The sequence below is a fragment of the Gymnogyps californianus genome, chromosome 21 (genome assembly GCF_018139145.2).
Source record: "Gymnogyps californianus isolate 813 chromosome 21, ASM1813914v2, whole genome shotgun sequence".
In the NCBI taxonomy this organism is placed as follows: Eukaryota; Metazoa; Chordata; class Aves; order Accipitriformes; family Cathartidae; genus Gymnogyps; species Gymnogyps californianus.
The window spans coordinates 6,635,264-6,658,565 of record NC_059491.1 but is presented as its reverse complement, the minus strand read 5'-3'; the positions used below and the strand labels follow the sequence as shown (position 1 = coordinate 6,658,565).

The following is a 23,302-nucleotide window of genomic DNA, read 5'->3' as shown; positions in this document are numbered from 1 at the left end:
CAAAGTGCTTGTTGTATGTTAATGAATTATGCCTTACAACATCAGAGTGTACCAGAATAAACATTACCTATTTACTTGTTTGATAGAAATGTACTTAAGTTCCGAACTGGATCCATATTTCAGAGGTCTTCAAGGTCAAGAGTTTCTATCACCAGGTCTATATTTCAAGTTGATCTCTTTTCTTTGTAAGATTATGCTATTTTCATCATTAATATCCCCTCTTCCTGAAAACTGTACATCTTCATAGTGTAACCCAGCATTTCTGTTGTACATTTTCATTAGTTGGCTGCATTTTCTGTTTACTAGTAAATGGATTTCTGAGTTATTGCAAATTTTTTAATGATGACATTTCAGATTTTCTCACCTCTTTTCCATGGCAGCTGTGAACATCTTAATTGTTTCAGTTTTTACCTGTTCTTGAAGCACAGGCAAAATGACCTCTGTTTTAGTGGGTTTATCTTGAATAAAAGTCATTGTAATTTCTGAAGATTCGAGGGAGTTGGGAAATGTATTTGTGTTAGACACAACAAGGGTATCTATTATTAAAGGAATCTCTAGCACAGCAATATTGTAACTGATTAAACAGCATTGTTTGTCTCAGCAAGAATTAGTGTCTATAAACTATAGGCGTGGGTATCCTTCATTTTTATCTGCCATTCCTACTTCAATGCACTTCTGCCAAATGCAGTATAGTACTTAGAAAAAATTGCTCATATGCTTACCTCTACCTATTGGCAATAAAACAGATGTACAGGATCAGAACCTAGGATTATGACCTAATCAAAATGGTCAGCAAGAGGTATTCTTGGTGTAGCCGTGTGTTTGCAGCACTGCTTTCAGCAATGGTTCAACCTTACGGTTTTGGGGGGTTCTGTCTGGAATAATCTAGGTTAACTACATTTTGTAGGACAAAAAGGGGGGAAAAAGCTTGATCAGTGCTATTCTGTCTGAAATTTTGTCTTGTAGAATATTTGAGCAATGTGTTTGAGATAAAGATGCATTCATTCAATTTTTGTTACTGGCTGGTTGGTGTTTGATTCTGATCAAGAGATGGAGAAGCCTGGACTCTTTCTGTCATGAGTTCAGCGTGAGGCTTGAGTCACCAAAAAGCTAGCTAAATATCTGTGATGCATATTTAGCATTGCTGAAGTTAAAACAGCTAATCAGTTAAACAGTTCAAAGCAGATATTTTGCTACCGGGTATTATTAATCACAACTGACGTATCTTGTGGAGTTGTGCATTTTTCTATTTAAGAAGCTCTCTATCAAAACGCATTTCATGCAGTTAGCTAGCACGCTTTGTTTGGTTCCTTTGGGTGTTGTAGTTGTATGTTTTACTTGTAAATGGCTCAATAGTTGAACAGATTAGACCTGTGCTCGGGGAACCCCGCCCAGTCAGCTTGCAGATTTGGAATTAATGTTTTCTTACAAATTTCATAGGTGGTACTTGTGCATCTCAGTAATTCCCTGTACATCAAGCTGGTCATTTCTTTCCTCATATGAGCTTTGGTTTTAGAAGCACAGCAGATAATAACCATAAATGTTTCATTTACTATAAATATTAAATAATTATGAATGATTGATGACCAGATTTTTAAGTAAACTGATGGAGTTGCGTGAAATGAAGACTACCTTTGTATAATTTTCTAAGCTGTACTCTAAATATTATATGGGCTTTGTTGTGCTATTAAGATGCATGCCTGATTGGTATTTTCATTAAAAATACTAGCACATGGGTAACAAACAGAAAAACACAATTTTTATAGTCGTATTGGCAATAAAAATTAATCTGGATGGACTTCCTTGTGGGTACAAGAATTTCTGTATCTGCCAGTTTTCATTCCATTGTAAGGCATGCCTTCTTTATGGATTATTTCAAAGATGGTTTTTCAAGAGAATGTGGTTTTTATAACAGAGTGCTAATAGCTGGCTGTGTTTCAGTGACTGCTTTCACCTATTTTGCTTTCAATTTTTGCTAATTGCCTTTGCTCTCCCTGGGGCTTTGAAGCCAAAAAACCCCCGTATAATGCTTATCTAATTATCAGGGCTCTTGCATCTCTAAAAGATTTCATTAACAATGCTGCTTTCTGATTCATGCAACCAGCTGAGGGTCTGCGTACCTCTCCCGCAGACGTTTTTGGATGTCTCACAGATTATTGAAGAATCACTTTGCCAATAGGTGCTACTGTTGCTCTACACACACGTCTGAATGGTCAATGTCCTTCAGCTGAAAATCCAACCTTGAAAAAGCAAACCTAAATCACAGTGACTAAAATGTTGCAGAGGTAAAACTCTGTACAGACTATGGCCAGAGGCTTGTCTATGCCAAGACTAAGGCATATGCTTTATCTTGTTCCTAAAAATAATTATATTATTGCTAATCTTGAGCAAAATTGATGAAGAGATAAATATGCATTGAACTAATTCCAGATATATTTAATCTAAGCCTTTAACTTGGTGCAAGTTTATTGTTGAGCCTCAGACCAATGGCAACTGAACCTTGCAAATATCTCCTCTGGACCAAATGTGATTTAAATGCAGAAGTTGCACATCAGTGCAATAAGAGTTTGGACTTCTGTCAGCACTTTTTACATAGGTCATTCACATACTTTCTCAACTGAGTAAAGTATCAGGGTGGCCTATCCAGCAGTATAAAGGCCGCCTACAGCTATTTCTTCTAGGTTTACTGTTTGGTAATGTCAGGTCAGCTAATGTAGTTCACTTTGCAGCTTATCTACCGTTAAGTGCCATTCAGTATTTAAAGCCAAGGGCAATCAAGGTCTGCTTGCTTACTGCATTGGGAGAAACCTTGGTTCACCTTGTCCTTAGGTATGCAGCCATTTCATATGTTGACTTTATTCTTGGATGTTTCAGACACATTATGGAATAACACAAGTTTCTTTTCTACTCTTTCTTCAAAGAAATGTATAGCAAGCTGTGTAAAAATGAAAAAACAACTAAGGACAAAGCAAGTAAGAGATTTACATCCTTTCAGGTTCAGTCCCACTCTGGGTTTTTTTCCTTACTGCAACTATTCATTGACTAGAAACCAACAGATTAAAGTTTTGTTTTCAGTGATTTAATATCTTCTGAAATATTCCCAGCCCTCTGCAGGTCAGAATGTAACCCAGCAACTTGTTCTAACTAGTAGACAGTCCTCCACCTATATAACCTACTTCTCATTCCTTCTGCATGGAACAGATTACTCTCACGTACATGAGCAACAAGCTATATTAAGTAGTACTTAAGATCACCCTAAGCAGTTTACACAGAGGCATCCCTCGCTTTTCTGTCTCTCACCAGTTGGCTGATGGCTTGCAGGTATTTCTGACCCCCTTCATAGTCCAGGATTCTACTAACGTTTTGGGGAAGATGTCCCAAAGGGACTGGTTGTCTCAGTTGACAAGTAGCAAAAGCAGAAATCGGTGGGCTTCCATAGGAAATGGTGTAGACACTGTTCATCACTCCAGCTTCTTTCTCGTGCCATTTCTTCATCAGGTGCTCAAGAAGGCCATAGTTGGTGGGTGGTTCTGAGACAGGAAACGATTAAATGTTAGAAATGATAGAATTAAATTTTGGTCCTGGTGTTTCTACTCCGCAGTTGTCATAGGGAATATTTGTACTGTTTTGACAGCACATTGAGGACAAAACTGATCTTTTTGTTCCCAGGGCATGTGTGTCTACCCTCTGGCTGGAAGGGAAAATCACTGTTAGATATAAGACAGCAGTAACGGTATAAATGTAAGGAGTCCTGATTCTTCATAGTCTCTCTGGTAGATATTAAAAAAGTTAGAAGAGCTGTACATGTCACTTAAATTCAGAAACATAATAATACTCCATGAATTCTCCTGCTAGTTGTGTCTCACAGCTCTCCTTGTTTTCAGCTGGTGTCTTGCATTATTGCATAGGGGAGAGAAATCTGTTCATTGACACTATCCTTCACTGCTTCCTGTGGTGATGAAGTATTGTTGTACGGATAACATTTCCACTTTATCAATCCGAAAAATAAGCTACTGACTGGGTAAGAAAGTAGCCAAAAGTCACCACAAGTTCCATTTTCAGAATTAAAACAGAAGGAGGTTCCTGGCTCTAAGTCTATATATTGACCACTGCACCATGTTCCATCTGATTGAATTAATAATGCGAAAAACTACCAAGAATGGGGAAATCTGATTTCTGAGGAATCCAGGCAAACTTGCGTCCATTCCAGCTGCAGAGGAGAGGCAGCACAGGGTTGTAACCACGTCTGTTGTATTTATCGTCATACTCTGATACTAAATTTCGGCATCTTGGTTCCTCATGGTGGGTGAAGAAGTGCTGCATTGGCAGGCCCTGAAATGAGATGTATGTGAAACCATGCTATTTGTCTTTGTACATAGCATTCAGATGGCTTAGCACGCTTTTGAGTCAGACTGTACTACCAATGATATCACAAAATTTTGTCAGTACTTATATCACTTATAATTTAATCCCTGAAAATAAGGGCATTTGCATTTCAAGTAAAGTAAATTTCCAGTTAAATTAAGCAACTACATCTGTGTGTCATGAGATCTGATTAGTCTGATTTCAACACATACATCATGGATTTGCAGATACCTTTAAGAAGCCTGCAAAGGAAAAGCTGATTGTCTTGTACTGCTTAAGTGGTTCGTTGCGCACTAGCATTACCTATGCTACCTTCCAACTGTCTGTCAGGAGAGAATGGTAAAAATATTTGAGGGTGGAGAGGCACCTTGGAGGAAGGGACATTCTAGCAGATGATACTTGTGGGAAAAGTATTGTTGCGAAAGATCTGGGACTCATTTAAGTGCAGTTCATTCCTATGAATCAGAGGTGTGCTGATGAAAATAACCCTCTTTTACCAGCCAGCTCATATTATAGCCCCTGGAATGTCCTGAAGACACAATACCCAGTCCTAGCTGGTAGTAACGTGCTAATTTTCTTCATGTGCCCTGGTCCCCCTCCGAGGCAGAGACTGGGAAACAACCAGAGAGTACCAAGAATTATGTGCCATCTGTCTACCTCTGAAAGGCATCCTACTTTAATCAAACATAGGAGGGAGCTCTGGATCCTGTAAACTGGCCACGGAGCTGCAGTGCCTTCTTTCACACGTATAGTTGTTTAAGGATATAAAATATGATTTAAGTATTAGTCAAAGATCATTGCTGTTTGGAATGTTGGCACATACAGCCCTACATTTGAAATTTCTTTTACTTACCTCAAATTTTTCCATCATGGTTCTCCTTAGCGTTTGGTCTGGCCTGTGATCTGGGAAGCAAATGAAGTCTGTTCCGTATATGCTGCTGCCGAGTTTCCCAGTGTCTTTTATAAACTAGAGAGATATACAACACTCAGTATAGCTAAGGCAATCTGATAATTACAGAAGCTCTGTTCCAGTGCTGCTTTCTTCATCTACACATTTTAAAAGCACTTATTTGGAAAGAAGTCTGTGCTACGGTAGCTTTTCTCAGATGGTAAAGTCAGCTGGTATAATCAGCCATTGTAAAATTCTGGATTGATTCCTTGGTGTAAATATAAGATACTGTACAGCCCTTGACAAATTATTCACGGTTTGGTGTTAAATACTTTCACCTGCCATGTGAACTAGCATCTGAAAAGGATGAATGAGCCCTTTTTTTTTTTTTTGGCCCCTTTGTTCCTACTTCTGCTGCAGCAGGCTAGTGTCTGCAATATAGTCTAGTATTTTGCTCCAGCAAAAAAAAAAAAATCTGAAGGAAGTAATTTTAGCAGAGTCAGGAGGATTTGCCCTAACAGCTCCAATATTGAACCTAACTGGCATGTTCTGACAAAGTTAAATGTCTAATAATAAAATTTTGCTCAGCTCTTAAGCAGGGCATGCAATCTATCAAGCAGCTCTGCTAGCAAAGATGCTCATTTATACAAGCAAATGAAACCAATATTCAAATTATTAAAGATCCTCTGATACAAGTAATAATAAATATTAACTTATGGGTTAATGAAGCCTCTCTTGTATAATGTTGGTATACATTATTAAGTTGTATGTATTGTTGTATAGTTGTATGTAAGTTGTATAGCAGTCTGAAGTGATTGCCATAAAAAGTGCTATAGCACTTTTAATTGGCTAATATGATGTCCGGTGTGAACCATACAATATAACCCATCCTCAGGCATTGCTTCTGTCCTGGCTTAGCGAGAAGAATGGCAGATCATTAACAAAATGAATGAATGTAGGCCAAGCAAGATGCTTATCCTTCTCCCTTTTATTACTTTTCCGAGAAGAGCCTGGACTCTAGCTTACGACTGCAGTAGTATACTACCTCCACAGCATTGGTTCTGACCCACTCTGTTCCTGCTCTCACACTTCTTTCCTGATCTTACCCTTTTCCTCTCTTCCAGCCAGTTTCCAATGAGAACTTTAGTAGAGTATTTGGGTTCAATTTTCCACCAATCCTGTCCATCTTTTTGCGATGCCATCGCATTTCTTTGTCTCACCAGCACTGCCCTCCCTGGTTGTTGGAACTGTCCTTCAAGTTATGTGGGTAAAACATTACTCAGTAGCCCAGTGCTAAGACTAGGGCAGAAAGGGGCTCCACTTCTGCCTGCCTGCGTGCTGAGAAACGTGGGTGATGTGTGGAACTGCTTGGCCGTGGAACCATTTGTGTTTGCTATCCCCATGGTGACTGTTGTTCCAGTAACCACATTCTAGGCTGCATCATATTTACGGTTGACCAAAACAGTGGCTCCTAACCCACTAAAGTCAGCTGGGTTTTTTTCTCTAATAGAGTTCAGAATCAGAGCACGGAGTATGTCTCAAAACATTGTGATATAAGTGACATACTCCTCTATACCAACACACCACACATACCTGCAAGACACACAGCCTCTCTCCATAGACACATTTTATTTTAAACAAGTGGGACAAACCAGGATGTCCATTCAAAATAATGTTGTTCTTTATTGACATAGCTAAAGATAAGGGCTTGCAGCATGGTACAAGCTTGTATAAGGTTTGCATATTCCATGTTCCAACTAACAGCTGGAATGAGGTTCTGATGAGGCTTGTTTATCATTGTTAAGGGCTGCCCTTGATTGACTACCCATCACCTGATACTAAATATCCTAAAAAGATATTTTCCTAGGTTGAGGCATGAACAGACTCGTGGAATCTAAGATGTTTACTATAAGCTTTTTAGGAAGTTAACAACGCTGTCCAATCCCCTTTTCCCAGCTGGAAATGAGAAACCACAATAATCATATAGGCTTATGATTCCATGGAATCCATCCTCGAGGTGGTACCAGGTCACTCGAACACCGTTGTCCTCCAGTCTCTTCTTGTAAAGCAAGCCGTCGTCTCTTAGCACATCGTACTCACAAGTCAAGATGAAAGACTCGGGCAGCTGGTGAACAATAGCATCTTCAGCTAACAGCGGACACAGGTTGGGCTCACAGAATCTTTTCACTGTCTCATAAACTTCAGCTATAAAATCAGTGGGCCTAAGTGGCTTCACACCTCTGACCTTAAATTTTTCGGGGATGTTATCTGGACTCACCCACTTCCTGTACTTCAGCCTCATATCTGGAGGAATATGAGAGCCCTCCAAGACCTCTTGCATATGCAATGCATCCCCATTGAGGTACTGCAAAGCAAAGAAAGCAGCACGTTCTCGGAATAAGAGAGGGACTCCTCGATTTTGATGATAGGATGGTAAATTGAAGTCCAGTGCCTGAAGGCCTGGGTAGATCAAGATCTGAGCACGTAGTCTGGGGAGGTCTGATCTACCTGCAAGGGTCTGGCTAACAGCAGCTGCTAGATTGCCCCCAGCACTGTCCCCACAGACAACTACATTGGCAGGATCCACCCCATAGTGCTCGATATTCTTCATGAAGTGTATGGTGGCATGAAGACAGTCTTCATATGCAGCAGGGTATTTGTGTTCAGGAGCTAAACGATACCTAGTACACAAAAAGAGACCACAAAAGTAAGAGAAGGAAATGTCATTAGTATTAATCAGAAATGGTATCCTATGCTGTCTTCCAGCCCTATCATTTTGGGGTGGTTTTGCTCCAGGTCAGGATATTCATTACCTCCTAAGCAGACATTCTTCAGTTAGTGATTGCAGATAAGCTGTAAATTGTGTATTCAATCACAAGGACTCAGTAAAATAGGATTGTCTTCTGATTAAGAGTCTGACAGAGACCTCGTACATTTCTTAGTCGTGCTGAAAACTCCCTGTGTATTCTTGACAAGATAATTTAATAATTTTGTGCCTCTGCTTCCTATGTGTAAAATGGGAGTAATACAGTGTGATTATTCTCTCTTCTTCTATAAATCACAATTGTTTGGAGCATCTTATTACATGTTCATATGTTCAGCACAAGGAAGACTTTTTTTACCTAAGTTTTTGATTGGCTTTTATAGGTTTTCTTAGTGTGCCAAATATTTCCATTTGGGTCTTTCTGAGTATATCAGGGCATGAACAGTTAAGAGCTGTGAAATCTCCATTATCACTATTTGTCTCTTTATGGACTTCACTGAATTCTATAGAAATTTCTCTGCAAAAAAGAACATCTCCAAAACCAGTGCAGCTCTGCTGTGGCACCACAGCAACAATAATCTCCAAACAACAGAACTGGGTAGGGTTCACTTACTGAACAGATACAACTACCGATTCACTTTCTCTGGATATGTAGCGGCATACTTTTTCATAGGTATCTGGAAAAGAAATATTTTCATTAGTGCTTTGCTATTGCCCTAATCTTTGAGACAGCTAGAGAATGTTCATTCCAGAAAGGCATGTATTTGTCTTCAGACTTCCTCCCAAATCACATGCTGAAACCTCCTCTTATTTCAATTTTATAAAAAGATGAGAATGTTCTTTCTACATTACTATAATTCCTCCAGCAAATATCTTACCAAGACTTCCAAATACCCAGCCTCCTCCATGAAAGAAGATGATACCTCTCCTTTGCCCATCAGAGGTAGCTTTAGGCTGATAAACCCTCACAGGTACTTTGTTAAACTGCAGATCCTGGATAAAGAGCTTTGGGTCCAACCCTAGTTTCCGTCCCTGTCGCACGTATCGGCCAAAAGTGATTTGACTGCAAAGTCCAGTCTTCTCCAAAATCCTTCCCTGTTAAAGGTAAAAGAAATTAAGGCTTCTTTAAAAGTCTTGAGTTAGCCAAGGTATAAAAACTCTGCATCATACTTACATTGAACTATATTTGAGGGAAATTTTAAAGAAACACAGAGCTTACCAAAAAAAAAAAAGTGGTAATGTTGTAAAATATGAATACACTATAAGAAGATATAATAACAACAGCACAAGAAGTTAGAATAACTCCCGTGAGGACTGTTCATAGAGGATGATAATGGCTATGCAAGGACTTCCTAAATGGCTTCCTGTTACTAGTTACTGATAGGAGAGTTCATTCTAATAGGTTGTTTAGTCCTGGGGTTTTGCCTTAATAAACCCGTGGAAAACACTGAGGAAAAGTAACTCCACAGCTGGTTTTCTTGATAGGAATGCCCAGTCCTAAGAAAGTGAGAGATCCCAGGATAGAGTCAGAAAACAATATTTGTTTTAAGTTTGCCTAGATTAGTTTTACCAAAAGGAGAAGTTCTAGCTTTTATCATACCAGCTGGAATCTGAAGAATCAGATTGAGAAATCTAGGCTTCACATACAGCAATTTCACCCCTGTTGTCTGATAAAAATAAAGCTTTCTGATTTGAGAAAAACAATTTTCCCAAGCTCTCACATCCTACAGACTGTAAAAAATTTACTTCCATTACTGAAATCCAGTGTCATTCTAATATCACATCAGAAATTTTATATAGGCCATCCAAATTGGCTGTCTTCGAGTATGCATTTTAATTGTCAGTATTGTCCTGCACACCTGTGTGCTCATTCTTGCTTCATTTATACTTGATAACAACAATGAAATGTTGTATATAGAAACAGCAATAAAAGCTTTAATAGTTCTTCATTGCATAAACTAATATCCCTGAATTAGACCCTAAAACTCAGTGAATTTGCAAATCTTAAGTGCTGAGTTGTGTTGTGCAAGTTAGTGCTTTTTATTTGCACGACAGATTTACTGAGCAAAATCAAGAAGCTTCCTTTCCCAATGATCTTGCAAGCTAGAATATAAATCTGATTTAATAACTGAACAAACAAGAAGTTGGGAACCAAATTTAATTAATGGAATCAAATAAACTGTTACAGTTCAGTTACTAAACAAGATCCCAATTTTAAATGCCCAGTGAGAGTCTTTCTTTATCCATTCCCTTGTTGTCACCTGCCGATGGGATTCAGGAGAGCTGGGTAGCTTTGTCAGTACATTTCAAGAGGATGTAAATGGTGCAAGAAACAGTGTGGAGGAAAACAAGGTCTGTGTGATAGCAAAGGTGATGCTGTGGCTAAAGGAGGGAAGGAGAAAATTGAAGATTTAAAAAAATTAAAAGATACAGCAAGTGACAGAGGAAGAGTTTCGGAGAGCTCTAATGCTGTTTATGCAATGCTGTAAAAGGAAGTCCAGGGATTAAGTAAAGCAGCCCTAACCGGATTTTGTACCATAAATGTCAGCCGTGGCTGGAGCAGTTGAAGGGCTGTAGTTTTCCTTGTGCAAGGTGACTTCGCCTAAAGCTGAGGGCAGTTATCAGACAAAACAGCAGCTCAGCTCTGAATTCGAGACTTAAATCAGCACCACCGTTTGGCAATCTCTCCTACCATGCCCTAACATGCTACTTCTGAACGTGAAATGGGTTTTGCCCGTGACATGAGCAGCGTCCCGACTGAAGGTGCCCCGCCGCAGCACTCCCCCCATGATGTGGAGCCGCAAGCATCACATGAGGGTGGCAGGGGCACGCGGATCTTAATCCAGGCTCCTTTTTTTTTTTACTTCCTAGAGCAGTCCGTGGGCCGGGGCTTGCCCGGGCCGCCCCGGGTTTCGTGCAACCCGCTGGCGGGCGGCGGTTGCCCGCCCTCGCCGCGGGGGACCCCGGCCCGGGCGGCTGCGGCTGCGGCGTGGGGCGGACCTGCGAAACCCTGTAGGCTCCCCCCGCCGCGGCTCGGGTGGAAACGCTTCCCCGCCCCCCGAAACGATAAGCGCGGCGGCGGGGCGGAGGGCGCGACTCACCAGGGCCGCCGTGCCGAGGAGGACGGCCAGGACCAGGCGCAGCTTGGCGGGCTGATTCACCCCGGGCGGGATGTCGTAGCTGGGGAGGCCGAGGAGGACCGTGGCCAGCGCCGCCGCCAGCGCCGCCAGGGGCAGGAGCAGCAGCAGCAGCGCGGGCAGCAGCGCCATGGCCCGGCGGCGGCCCCGCGGGGCTCCCCGGCCCGCGGCGGGGCCCGGCAGCGGCCGACCGCCCCCCTCCGCGCCGCGACCGCGGCCCGGGCCGGCGGCGTCACGGGCCGTTTGTGACAGCTCTGCAAAGCCGCCGCCGAGGTCATGGTGCGGGCGGCCAGCGAGCACCGGGGGGAGGCCGCGCTGCCGGCTTGAGGCGCGGTGTAATCTCGGTTCAAGGAGGCAGTGCGTGACCTGTGCGCGCAGCACCGGGGGCGCTCCGGGAAGGCGCTCATCGCCGCGTCCTGCGGAGAGCCTGGAGGTCAGGCTTTGGGGCTGGTACCGCCGTTGCGAAAGAGCCGGAGAATCTGCAGGGCACCTGCGTTCCTGACGGATTCATCTTCAGATCGCCGGGAGTATGTCGTTTGCCCTTAAATTTAGGGATTCTTTGAAGACAGCCTGCAGGAAGCTAAAGGAAGGGCTGCTTTTGCACTGTGAAATCTAAATGGAAGATAGCATTTGTTTTTGTAAAAATTTCTGATTTCCTCAGTCTTGGGATTTTTTTTTTTCCTTAGGATTTTCGTTTCCTCAGTCTTACTATTTTGCGTATGCTCACTGCTGTTTTTCCTTGCTTTCATCAGCAGGGTATAATGAAGGGTATCATGTCAAGGCATATACTGCCTTGTCCTGTAAGGAAAACTGAAAACAAGGAGAAACTTCACAGCACAAATTCTAAAAAAATAATACTAAGGAACAACTCTCTGAAAGAACATGAAAAGATTTTGGTCCATTTTTTCTCTCTCTTTAAGCTAAACCTTCCGGTATACACAGATGAACAGCCCAGTTCACTGATCCTTACTGTCTTTATAAAACCTGACGTAAGTGTTCCCTCTCAACCAGTATCTCTTGCCCTGAGCTTCAGCTCAGGGCATAATGGAGACATCCCAAAATTAAATAGGAGTTTGTAGAGCTACGGTTATTTCAAAATCGGGGCAGCCCTTACTTGCCTCCAGCAAGGTGTTCTCAATTAACTCAGGCCTTGTGCTGCTGCTCTTGCAGATGTGGTTCTGCCATGCCCACTGAATGTTGAATCTCCTCACTGAGTCCTTGATCTCTGCCTGTTTTTCCAGAGCTTTCCTCTAAGTCTTCCCTCCAGCTCACTACGTACCTAACTTGTACTTTTTAGCTAAATAAAATAAAGTCATGCTTTGGAGATTATCAAATGGACATCACAAAGATCCTGCCTGTAATTCACAAGAGTTATTTAATCCAAATCATTCCACAGACATTATTTACATAAAAGTAAATCATCCGGTAATTAAATACAAGGAATCAATCAGATGCTGATTTGAAAGAAAAGGGATTGAAACACAGCATGTGGAAAATATTAAAACTGTAAAGATTGAACTGTCAATAGTCTTATGAGGACAAAGACCAGTGTTCAGACAGTATTTGAAGTTCATGAATATCAAAATTGGTATTTTACACATCAAAAGGTATCACATTTTTGCTGACAAATACTACCTGAGGTTTGGTAGCCTAAAGAGAGACATTAGTGGGAGAAGCATGAAGAGGGAAAGTTGTTTTTACAGGCCTTTTATGAATTTAACAGTTCTGTCCAAGTCCCTTTTCCCAGCTGGAAATGAGAAACCACAATAATTGTATAGGCTTATGATTCCATGCAATCCATCCTCGAGGTGGTACCAGGTCACTCGAACACCGTTGTCCTCCAGTCTCTTCTTGTAAAGCAAGCCGTCGTCTCTTAGCACATCATACTCACAAGTCAAGATGAAAGACTCAGGCAGCTGGTGAACAATAGCATCTTCAGCTAACAGCGGACACAGGTTGGGCTCACAGAATCTTTTCACTGTCTCATAAACTTCAGCCTTGAATTCGTCGGTCTTGTGCGGTTTGTAGCCTCTGACCTTAAATTTTTCAGGGATGTTATCTGGACTCACCCACTTCCTGTACTTCAGCCTCATATCTGGAGGAATATGAGAGCCCTCCAAGACCTCTTGCATATGCAATGCATCCCCATTGAGGTACTGCAAAGCAAAGAAAGCAGCACATTCTCGGAATAAGGGAGGGACTCCCCGATTCTGCTGATAGGATGGTAAATTGAAGTCCAGTGCCTGAAGGCCTGGGTAGATCAAGATCTGAGCACGTAGTCTGGGGAGGTCTGATCTACCTGCAAGGGTCTGGCTAACAGCAGCTGCTAGATTGCCCCCAGCACTGTCCCCACAGACAATTACATTGGCAGGATCCACCCCATAGTGCTTGATATTCTTCATGAAGTGTATGGTGGCATGAAGACAGTCTTCATACGCAGCAGGGTATTTGTGTTCAGGGGCTAAACGATACCTAGTACACAAAAAGAGACCACAAAAGTAAGAGAAGGAAATGTCATAACTGTAAATACAAATTTCCTACAGCACCTTGGCTTTCCCTGTGTTGTTTGCAGTATTTTTCATTCAGAAAAAAAAACGGTGTCATTATCTGCTAAACAGGTATTTGTCCAGCAAGTTATCACAGATAAATGATAGCCAGTAGGATGAAGTTGCAAGGACGTAGCATAGTTGGGATCTTCTTCTGAGAACAGCACTGATCAGAACTTAAGTGATACAAGTTCATTTTGCTCTTCTGGTGTAGACTGCATCTGGCTTGTGGATGAAGTAATTTAATCAGTGTGCACCTCACCTTTACTTAGGATATTTCCCCTTAATTATTTTATTTTAATTTTCTTTGTTTATTTAAATAACTGGGACAGAGTTATATTTTTTGTATTATTAGTATTAAAATATATTAGCATTTGATTCTTACTGTTAGAATGCTCCTTGCAGTTTACAGGGTGATTACATCTAATTAAACAGATCACTGAATCACCACCTTCCAAGTTTGTTTATTAGTCAGTTCTCAACACATTAGAAAACTCTTCTGGAAAGCATTCCTTCTTTTTGTGTGGTGCCAGCATAGCTCTGTGTTGTGAGATACGTGAACCTTACTTTGGGGGTTTGTTTGCACTCTCCCTGTATTAGCAGATTGGGGGGGCGGGGGGGGGAGAAATGAAAATAGTCCCCTTGAAATTCTGTCTGACCATCTGGGATACGGGGGAAATGGTTTACTGAGGAGGAGTGTTCCCACAAGACGTGCAACACTGGTGCTGAGAAGTGAAAAGAATCAAAGAGACTTCCATAGGGTAGTACTGACATAACTCACCCAACAGCCACAACCACTGACTCGCTTTCTCTGACAATGTAACGGCAGATCTTTTAATGGGAATCTGCAAAAAACTGGGGGGTTGTTAGCTGCCCGCTCCGTTTCCAGATGCAATAGCCAAGGAAGGTGGAAGCCTCCTTTTCCCGCCCTGGCCGTGCCCTTCCCGACCCTCACACGCCACCTCACCTCCCCTTGCCCCTCTTCCCCTCAGCCCTGCCGCCTCTCCTCAAGGCAGGCAGCAGTGGTTGCCCGAGAGCACCAAGCTGGCCGAAGATGACGGGAAAGCTCAGCCAGATTTCAGACCTTCTGACAGGTCTCGGGGCAGAATTATTCCCCCCGCCTCCAGAAGAGAACAGCGGCAGCGCACAGCTGCGCTGCGGCGGGGCGGGGGGGGGGGGGAACGTTTCGGCCCGCCCTACCGATGCTGCAGTACAGCCAGCCGCCGCCGTGGAAGAAGATGGCGCCTGCCCGCAGGCCGGCAGATGGCGCGCGGGGCCGGTAGACCCTCACCGGCACCCGGCCGAACCGCGCGTCCCCCAGCGAGAGCTGCGGGTCCGGCCCCAGCTTCCTCCCGGAGTGCAGGTAGCGGGTGAAGGCGATCTGGCCGCACACCTCCGTCTTTTCCAAAATCTTCCCCTGTTCGAAGAGAGGGAGGAGACCCCGGCTGAGCGGAGGGCGGCCTCCCCGGGGGCAGCCAGCAGCCGCGGGCCGCCTCGGGGAAGGCTGCGAGACACCACGCCAAGCAGGTTGCCGTGAGGGAGACCCGGCGCCTGGCCTTCCCCCGGCCGCTGCGAGGCCTGAGAGGGCACCCAGGCTTCGTGTTGGCGGGGTTCAGCCTGCTCCAGAGCCGCTCGCCTCTACCCTCGCCTTTAGCGGCCGCTCCGGTTTGGTCCTCACCAGAAAGCTGGCACAGGAGAAGATGGAGCTGTAGCGGTCCCCTGTGAGGCTACGCGCCTGGGCGAGCGGGGTTGCTTTGGCACCGTGCGCCTGAGCAGGTAGGCCCACGCATCCAACTCACACTCTGTCAGGCAAAATGTCTTAGGGGATAAACAAAGGAGTTCCCATCTCAGCGTCACCAAGTCATACGGTTTCATACCAGCCTCCCCTCTGATGTTTCCTGTGAGTCTCTGGTTTTATCTGCTTAAGAAGCACCCGGCCTTCCATCAGTGTTACTGGAAAGCCCCAAGAATGGCCTAAAAACATCATCTGTGCTTCGCTAAAATGGAAATCAAAGCAATCTCACTTTCTATAAATAATTAATTTAAACTTAATTAGGGAAGCTCAGCTGATGAAGCTTGGACTCTTATGGTTGGCTTCATCCTTATGTAATAGGGAAAACCTGACTGAAACTATCTGAGGTCTAACAGAAATGATTTTACAAAAATTGTCCCCTAAAGTCAGCCCCCCCCCAAAAGGAAAGCCTTCATTTAAGTCTTAATGCAGCCAGCAGGATTCTGGTATTTACATATATAACCTTACAAAAATAACACCTAAACCACATTTCTGGCAGAAATCATGGTTGGGTAACTCACCGTAGCAGATGTAGTAATCATAGGAGCAAAGACAATTTGAAGCTTTCCAGGATGATTCACTCCAGAAGGGATACTGAAATTGGAGTACTCAGATTGAATTGTTCCCATAATTGCTAGTATGAATGAAGCAGTAAAAATCACCAGCAGTATCACTGGCAGTATATAAAAAACCCGCCATTTCACTTAAGTAAAGGTGAGGTGTCTTTACGCCTTTCTTTGATTTAACTTTCTCAGATAACGGTAAACCTTAGAGCAGTCCAAGTTACAACAGATCTCTCGGGTGCCACACACTTTAAAGTCCTTGGAAATGTTGTGCAAGGTGCCAGCATGCATCACATTGGAGAAGAGGCAGAGGAGAATGTGTTTAATTTCCTGTTTAGCTTCACGTTAATTGTGGGACTGATACAGGGCCTGGTATTCTGCATGGTATTCTTGGATTGCGGATGATATGAATGACTGTTCTGAGATAGCAGTTAAGTACTGAATGAAGTTCTAGTTTATGACGGGTTGCTATTTACAAGGAGAGCCAACTAATGTGGAGATTAAATTGTCTCTTGCATCTGATCTGCAGCCACAACATATTGCTTCCTGTATTGTGGACATTCTTTGAGTAGTTTGGAATATATGGTTTTAACAAGGACATTTAGAAAAGAAAACAGGAACTAACATGAGGGGGAAAAAAGCTAACGTGTGCTCTACAAAAGTAAATGCATCAATCTTATTTTGCTGTTAGAGTATTTAAGCACAGGAACAAGTTTTTCAGCATACTCGTATGTTTGATAAACATAGGAAAACACTTAGAGCATTTCCTCCATTGCAATTTACACAAAGCTGTTAATAGAGTATCTCTGTTGGGGACAGTTGCAGTTTTGACTTCATTTTTTCAAGTCTAAAATACCAGTTATCTAGCCCATAGAAATTTTCTGCAAGTCAGTGACTGGGAATCTTAGACTCAGATGCTACGTGTAGCATATAGCACAGGCACTGCATTATAGCATTGTAATATCAGTATCTTTCTCCTTTGCCAAAATACACTTAGCCTTCTAGGAAGAATGAAACCATAGATCATAATTGAATAAAAGGGGTCAGACCAGATGTTGATTTAAAATTTTACTGCATCTTTAATATTCACTGAGAGAGTAGCAAGTGTCTAGTCCAAATAGATCATTAAAATAGGCAGACTGCACATGGAATACTTCAAACAGCACTAAAAGAAACTTTCATAGCATTCTTGAAATATCTTTTTCAGTGGTCACACTGGCATAATTGCTTATGAACAAATTGTCCTATCTATCTAAACCTCTTATATGGAATTTAGAAGCATAAAAGACTACAGAAAATTGGCAGTTCTTACAGAAGGAAAGAAAATTGTTTCTATAAGCTTTTTAGAAAGTTCACAATATTGTCAAGACCCCTTTTTCCAGCCAAAAATGATAACCAGTCACTATTAAATGAATTTATGATTCCATGGAATCCATCCTCGAGGTGGTACCAGGTCACTTCAACACCGTTGTCCTCCAGCCTCTTCTTGTAAAGCAAGCCGTCATCCCTCAGCACATCATACTCACAAGTCAAGATGAAAGACTCAGGCAGCTGCTGAATAACAGCATCTTCAGCTAACAGTGGACACAGGTTGGGCTCACAGAATCTTTTTACTGTCTCATAAACTTCGGTTGTACAGTCAAGTAGCACATGTGGTTTGTAGCCTCTGACCTTAAATTTTTCGGGGATGTTATCTGGACTCATCCACTTCCTATAATTTAATTTAATATCTATAGGAATATGGGAACCCTCCAAGACCTCTTCCAGATTTGATGCATTCCCATTTAGGTACTGTAACACGTAGAAAGCGGCACGTTCTCGGAATAAGGGAGGGACTCCCCGATTCTGCTGATAGGATGGTAAATTGAAGTCCAGTGCCTGAAGGCCTGGGTAGATCAAGATCTGAGCACGTAGTCTGGGGAGGTCTGATCTACCTGCAAGGGTCTGGCTAACAGCAGCTGCTAGATTGCCCCCAGCACTGTCCCCACAGATAATTATACGGGCAGGATCCACCCCATAGTGCTCGATATTCTTCATGAAGTGTATGGTGGCATGAAGACAGTCTTCATACGCAGCAGGGTATTTGTGTTCAGGGGCTAAACGATACCTAGTACACAAAAGGACACAACAAAAGTACAAGAAGGAAATATTAGTTTTAAATGTATTGCTGAAAATACTGGTTCCTGCCACCAGCAATACCCTGATTACCTCAGAATTTTCCCTTTCTCCACAGGTGGATCATAAATAAACTGCGGCTAGTTGGACTAGATGGTGCAGGTTAACTTGTTAGGATATCGTCTGCTTAGGACGTTTCTCAGGTCTTTAACAACAGAAGAGTACTCAGCTGCCAACTATGTCTAGGTTTTCTTGACAGTCATTTAGTCGTTTTACGCTTTAGCTTTCCATGGGTCGGATACAAATAACAAGACTTCTGTTTTATGGCTTTGTTACAGTGCAACTATATCCTCATAATCCAAATCGTTATGTCAGTATATTGATGATGATATTAGCTTGTCATTCATGTAGTGCTTCTATAAGCATCAAGCAGAGTTTCCTTGAATAAGGATTAAATAGAATATGTGGCTCACTATCTGTTTACTATCAGTTTTGAGTTTGGAATTTGAAAATATTCATTCAAGACTTCATTTTCCAGCTAGATATCCCAAAGCATTATTTGTGATGTAGTCCGGCAGTGAAAATTTAGCCTGAGTCAGTCTTCAGTGGCTCCAAACAGGAGCGGAGTGAATTTGTAAATCGCATGCTTGACAAGTCCCACAGAAACATTTCTCTGAGAATGGTTGTTGCTATGATCAGGGAAGCTATAAAGTAATATTTACACTATAGGAAATAATCTCTAAAAAACAGCATGAGGAAAGACTCACCCAACAGATACAACTACTGATTCACTTTCTCTGGCAATAGAGCGGCATAGCTTTTCATGGGTCTCTGAAAGAAACATATTTGGTGGGGTTTGAGTTTGTTTTGGTTTGGTTTTTTGCCGGAGTACTAATGTTGTCTATTGCATAAGTCAAAGAATTGCAAGAAGAAAATACTCTCTACTTTTCTCTGCCCCTTCCTACATAGCTCCTCAGATCTTTTGTACCCCCTCATCTTCCTATTTCAGTATTTGCTTACTGTATTTTTTCCCCTCATATCTCATTGTCCTTGTCTTTAAGAAAAATCACATAATGCACAGCAGATACTTTCTTCTCACAGCAAGACTTAGGAGAGTGCATCTCTGGTTATACTCAAACTTCGTAACTGCTACAGATCAAGCAACAATCAAATTTACCATTTCTGAAGTAGATACTTCTTTAACTAAATTATAGTATTTTTTCTGTTAGATATCTTACCAAGACTTCCAAATACCCATCCTCCTCCATGGAAAAACATAACTCCTCTCCTTTGGCTGGCAGATGGAGCCTTAGGGTGATAAATCCTTACAGGCACTTTCTCAAACCACAGGTCCTTGATGAAGAGCTTCGGGTCCACTCCTAGAGTCTTTCTACCTTGCATGTACCGGACAAAGCTAACCTGGCTGCAGATGCCAATATTTTCCAAAATCTTTCCCTGTTCAAAGGCAAAGAGAATAGGGAGTTCACTCAAGGGATTCTGTATTTTCCGAAGTAAAGGAACTGTATGGGCAGTATACTCATGATGTCTTAAGTTGTATATTTTAGGGCAATCATAAAATATTTGAGTAGTTGTACAGGTATAGTACAAGTGAACAAATAACAGTAGCATCATGAGAGGTCACATGAACAGCAGTGTTCACCAACGAACATAATCCCAAAACAATGCAGCATTAACAAAGACTGGTGAAATATATCCCTTTGCTTTCTGAGCGGTCCTTTACCTAACATTGAAAATGAGTTTGGTTTTCACTGGTTATTCTGTCCTTGCCCCTGAGAAGATGTGAAAACATAGCGAAAGATGATAGTTCTGGTGCTGATTTTCATGATACGGACACTTGCCCAAAGTAGAGTTGACTAAGTTGAGAATATATTTGATAATTGCTTTTTGATTCATCTTGGAAGTCTTCACTGATGTGTGCGATGCACTGACAAGAAGATCCTGACATATTTAGTAGGCCTAAACTTCTGTTCTTTCTGTATGCCGTAGTGATATTCATGCCAGGCACCAGAAGATGAAAAGAATACAAGTGAGAGCTACTGGTCCAACATAACTTTGCCAAAATAAAAAAAAAAAAGGCATAACCTCTGTTTTGAAATACATTATTTAGTCATGCCAAACCAGTACTTTGGTCCTTATGAAGATTTGGATTGAGCTGTTAATATTCAGTACTTTGTTATGAATATTTCTTATTAGACTGCCACATTAGTATGGATTGTCAGTACAGTGTTATGAGTCTCAGTATATTTACCTGTGAAAGACCTTTTCTTCAGTGACTCCAGCTATTTATAATGTTCTCCATGCCTGATTTTGAGGCTGAAGAAACTAATACATTTTGCAACATACTGATTTTAATTAATTATAGAAACTAGTCTTAGTGTCTCTGATTGTATGTAAACATGATAAAATGATTTATTCTTTTGTATTTGATATTTTCCAAGCAGAAATGGAACAAAGAATATTCTCACCTTTACATTCAACTTGTTTGGTTTCTTTCATCCTGTGTTGTTTACACTGCAGCATACAATTCTGGTTTATGGTACTAATGAGCAGTGTATAGATGATAAAAAGAGAACTGGCTTTTCCAGCTGCTTAAGTGAAGTAATCTCTTCTAATTACAACTTGTGTGCAGCTAAAGCATGAGAATATATAGCTAGAATTCTTTATTATGGTCCACTATAATCTAGAATATTTCTGACAGATTTTTTTTTTTTTTTTTTTTTTTTTTTTTCATTTTAAATAGTTTGTCCCTCTTGGAGCTGTTTAAGTAATTTATTAAATAGATGCACAACTTCTGCTATCTCATGTATTTCTAACACCTTCAGCATCTATACATCTGTCATATAGATGCTGTCATCACAGTATCTGTACATGTCATTACATGGAAATACTCCTGATTCAGTGAGATCCTTTGTCAGCAGAGATCACCAGAACTTGAGTGCTGGTAAGAGCTTCAACTCTTGTGGCCTGGTTAGCTTCCCACTCTTTTACACACCAGTTCACCTGAAGAAGCTGGGCTGGCCAGAACCCCTCATTCCCATCAGACAAGCCTGCTTAGTTGCTGCAGGAGTTATAAATACGTGTTCAGGGGAGATGGAATTCCTTCAGCTCCTCTTGGGCAACATTGCCTAATTTTGTCACTTGTGTGACAAGAACTCCCCCTTCCCAGAACCAATTCTGAAATGTTCAGTTTCTAATTTTATCTTCACAATAAATACATAACTCCTCATCCCCAAGTCCAAGAAAAGCTTGAAAGCAAGGCCCAAAGACATCTGATATATTCTGAACCTAGAATGTAAATGATCCAACATGTATAAGCGTTCTTAATCAAATTATTGCTACGTTAGCACAATTCGTTGTAGAAGCACAGTCAGACTTTCAAATGCTTGCGTTAGCATTTACATACTGCCTAATGTAAGAGCTAGGCAGGACTGTAATAATGCAATGTAGTGTAAAAAATCTGGTGAGCTTCTAAATACAACACGCAGCATGATAGCAATGCCCTGCTCTCCTCTCTGAAAATTAATTCCAAGCAGGGTTCTAGCATTGCATTAAGTTTAAAATCTACAGGTTCACCGTTCTTCCCCCAGAAATCACACCAGGTTAACTTACCACCACAGCTCTGCTTATTAAAATTATATGAATGATTCGGAGCTTTACTGGCTGATTCACTCCAGGAGGAATTTCTGAGTTGGAGAAATCAAAATTAATTGCCCCCATGACCAACAATATAAATCCAGCAACAAAAACTGCTAAGAATAACACCAGCAGTGTGTATACAACTGCCATTTTGCTGAGCAGCAAAGTGATCTGAAATGTCTTTGATTTGACTTTCCCAGATATCTTTGGCTTATTACTTCCTGATTCTTTGTTCGTCATAAGGTTGCTCTAGTAAAAACCTTTCTCCCCCTTTTACGAATACATTAGTAGGTACTTTCCCTCTCCCACTTTCTTTCGCCCCGTTCCCTTTATTTCACAAAAGATAAGTTGGTCAAAGTCCTGAATTCATTAAAAGATCTATGCCAGCAGCATTTTGGAGTTTTTGCAAGAAACCAGTCCTTAGCTGGGAGAAGAGTGTTATGAATAAACTGCATTAATATTAAATTAATTCGAGGTGGAAAATGGACACAGGGCATTTGTGTGCTTTGAGTTTGTGACACTATAAAACACTATTCTGAAGAAGAGTTTCTCTAGGGGTATGCAGAGGTAGGAGCCTGCATGTTGTGGTTTAACCCCAGCCAGCAACTAAGCACTGTGTGGCCGCTTCCCCCTCCCCCCTCCCAGTGGGGTGGGCAGGAGGAAAAAAAGGTAAAACTTGTGGGTTGAGATAAGAACAGTTTAATAACTAAAGTAAAATAAAATACACTACTAACTAAGAATAATAATAATAATATAATAATAATAATTGTAATGAAAAGGAATATAACAAAAACAAACAAACAAAAAGAAATAACACCCAAGAAAAGACAAGTGATGCACAATGCAATGGCTCACCACCTGCTGACCGACGCCTGAGCAGCGATCCGCCCCTCCCAGCCAGCTCCCCCCCATTTATATACTGGGCATGATGTTCTATGGTATGGAATATCCCTTTGGCTAGTTTGGGTCAGCTGTCCTGGCCGTGCTCCCTCCCAGCTTCTTGCACACCTGCTTGCTGGCAGAGCATGGGAAACTGAAAAATCCTTGACTTAGGATAAGCGCTACTTAGCAACAACTAAAGCATCAGCGTGTTATCAGCATTATTCTCACACTAAATCCAAAACACAGCACTGTACCAGCTACTAAGAAGAAAACTAACTGTATCCCAGCCAAAACCAGGACACTGCATATGATGATTATCACTCTAAAGGGCCAAATGGATTGTCACCAATGTTTTTTTGGAAAGATGCACCTATAAAATTATGTCATTACCTCAAGCTCAGTTTTTTTAGTATTTGTGTTTTCTTCTAAAAGAAGAACGTGGTTAAAAAACAACACAGGAGGCTGAGTTTAGATTCATGATTAGGTTACCTCCTATCAGGTAAACTTCAGTAACTCTCAGTGTGCAACAGGTACAGCATAAAATGTCTTAACGTAATCAGCAATTAAAGAGTTTCAAATCAAACTGCTTCAT

At 41.8% G+C, this 23,302-nt stretch overlaps 3 protein-coding genes and 1 pseudogene across 3 annotated transcripts; all 4 read right to left on the bottom strand.

The window, feature by feature from the left end:
* Positions 1-3,264: 3,264 nt before the first annotated feature.
* CFAP107 (cilia and flagella associated protein 107) lies at positions 3,265-6,657 on the bottom strand. The gene is made up of 5 exons (XM_050909662.1): positions 6,586-6,657; positions 6,361-6,501; positions 5,219-5,332; positions 4,155-4,332; positions 3,265-3,530 (listed from the first exon to the last, which is right to left on the bottom strand). The coding sequence occupies exons 1-5, from the start codon at positions 6,655-6,657 to the stop codon at positions 3,265-3,267; spliced, it is 771 nt and encodes a 256-aa protein (XP_050765619.1).
* Positions 6,658-6,923: 266 nt separating this feature from the next.
* Positions 6,924-11,287, bottom strand: LOC127024819 (arylacetamide deacetylase-like 4). Its single transcript, XM_050909509.1, has 4 exons — positions 11,120-11,287; positions 8,897-9,113; positions 8,632-8,695; positions 6,924-7,935 (listed from the first exon to the last, which is right to left on the bottom strand). The coding sequence occupies exons 1-4, from the start codon at positions 11,285-11,287 to the stop codon at positions 7,161-7,163; spliced, it is 1,224 nt and encodes a 407-aa protein (XP_050765466.1). The 3' UTR covers positions 6,924-7,160.
* A 1,565-nt stretch (positions 11,288-12,852) lies between these two features.
* Positions 12,853-16,050, bottom strand: LOC127024695 (arylacetamide deacetylase-like 4; annotated as a pseudogene).
* A 1,338-nt stretch (positions 16,051-17,388) lies between these two features.
* LOC127024691 (arylacetamide deacetylase-like 4) lies at positions 17,389-21,978 on the bottom strand. Its single transcript, XM_050909313.1, has 4 exons — positions 21,802-21,978; positions 19,410-19,626; positions 18,939-19,002; positions 17,389-18,163 (listed from the first exon to the last, which is right to left on the bottom strand). The coding sequence occupies exons 1-4, from the start codon at positions 21,976-21,978 to the stop codon at positions 17,389-17,391; spliced, it is 1,233 nt and encodes a 410-aa protein (XP_050765270.1).
* Positions 21,979-23,302: the final 1,324 nt, after the last annotated feature.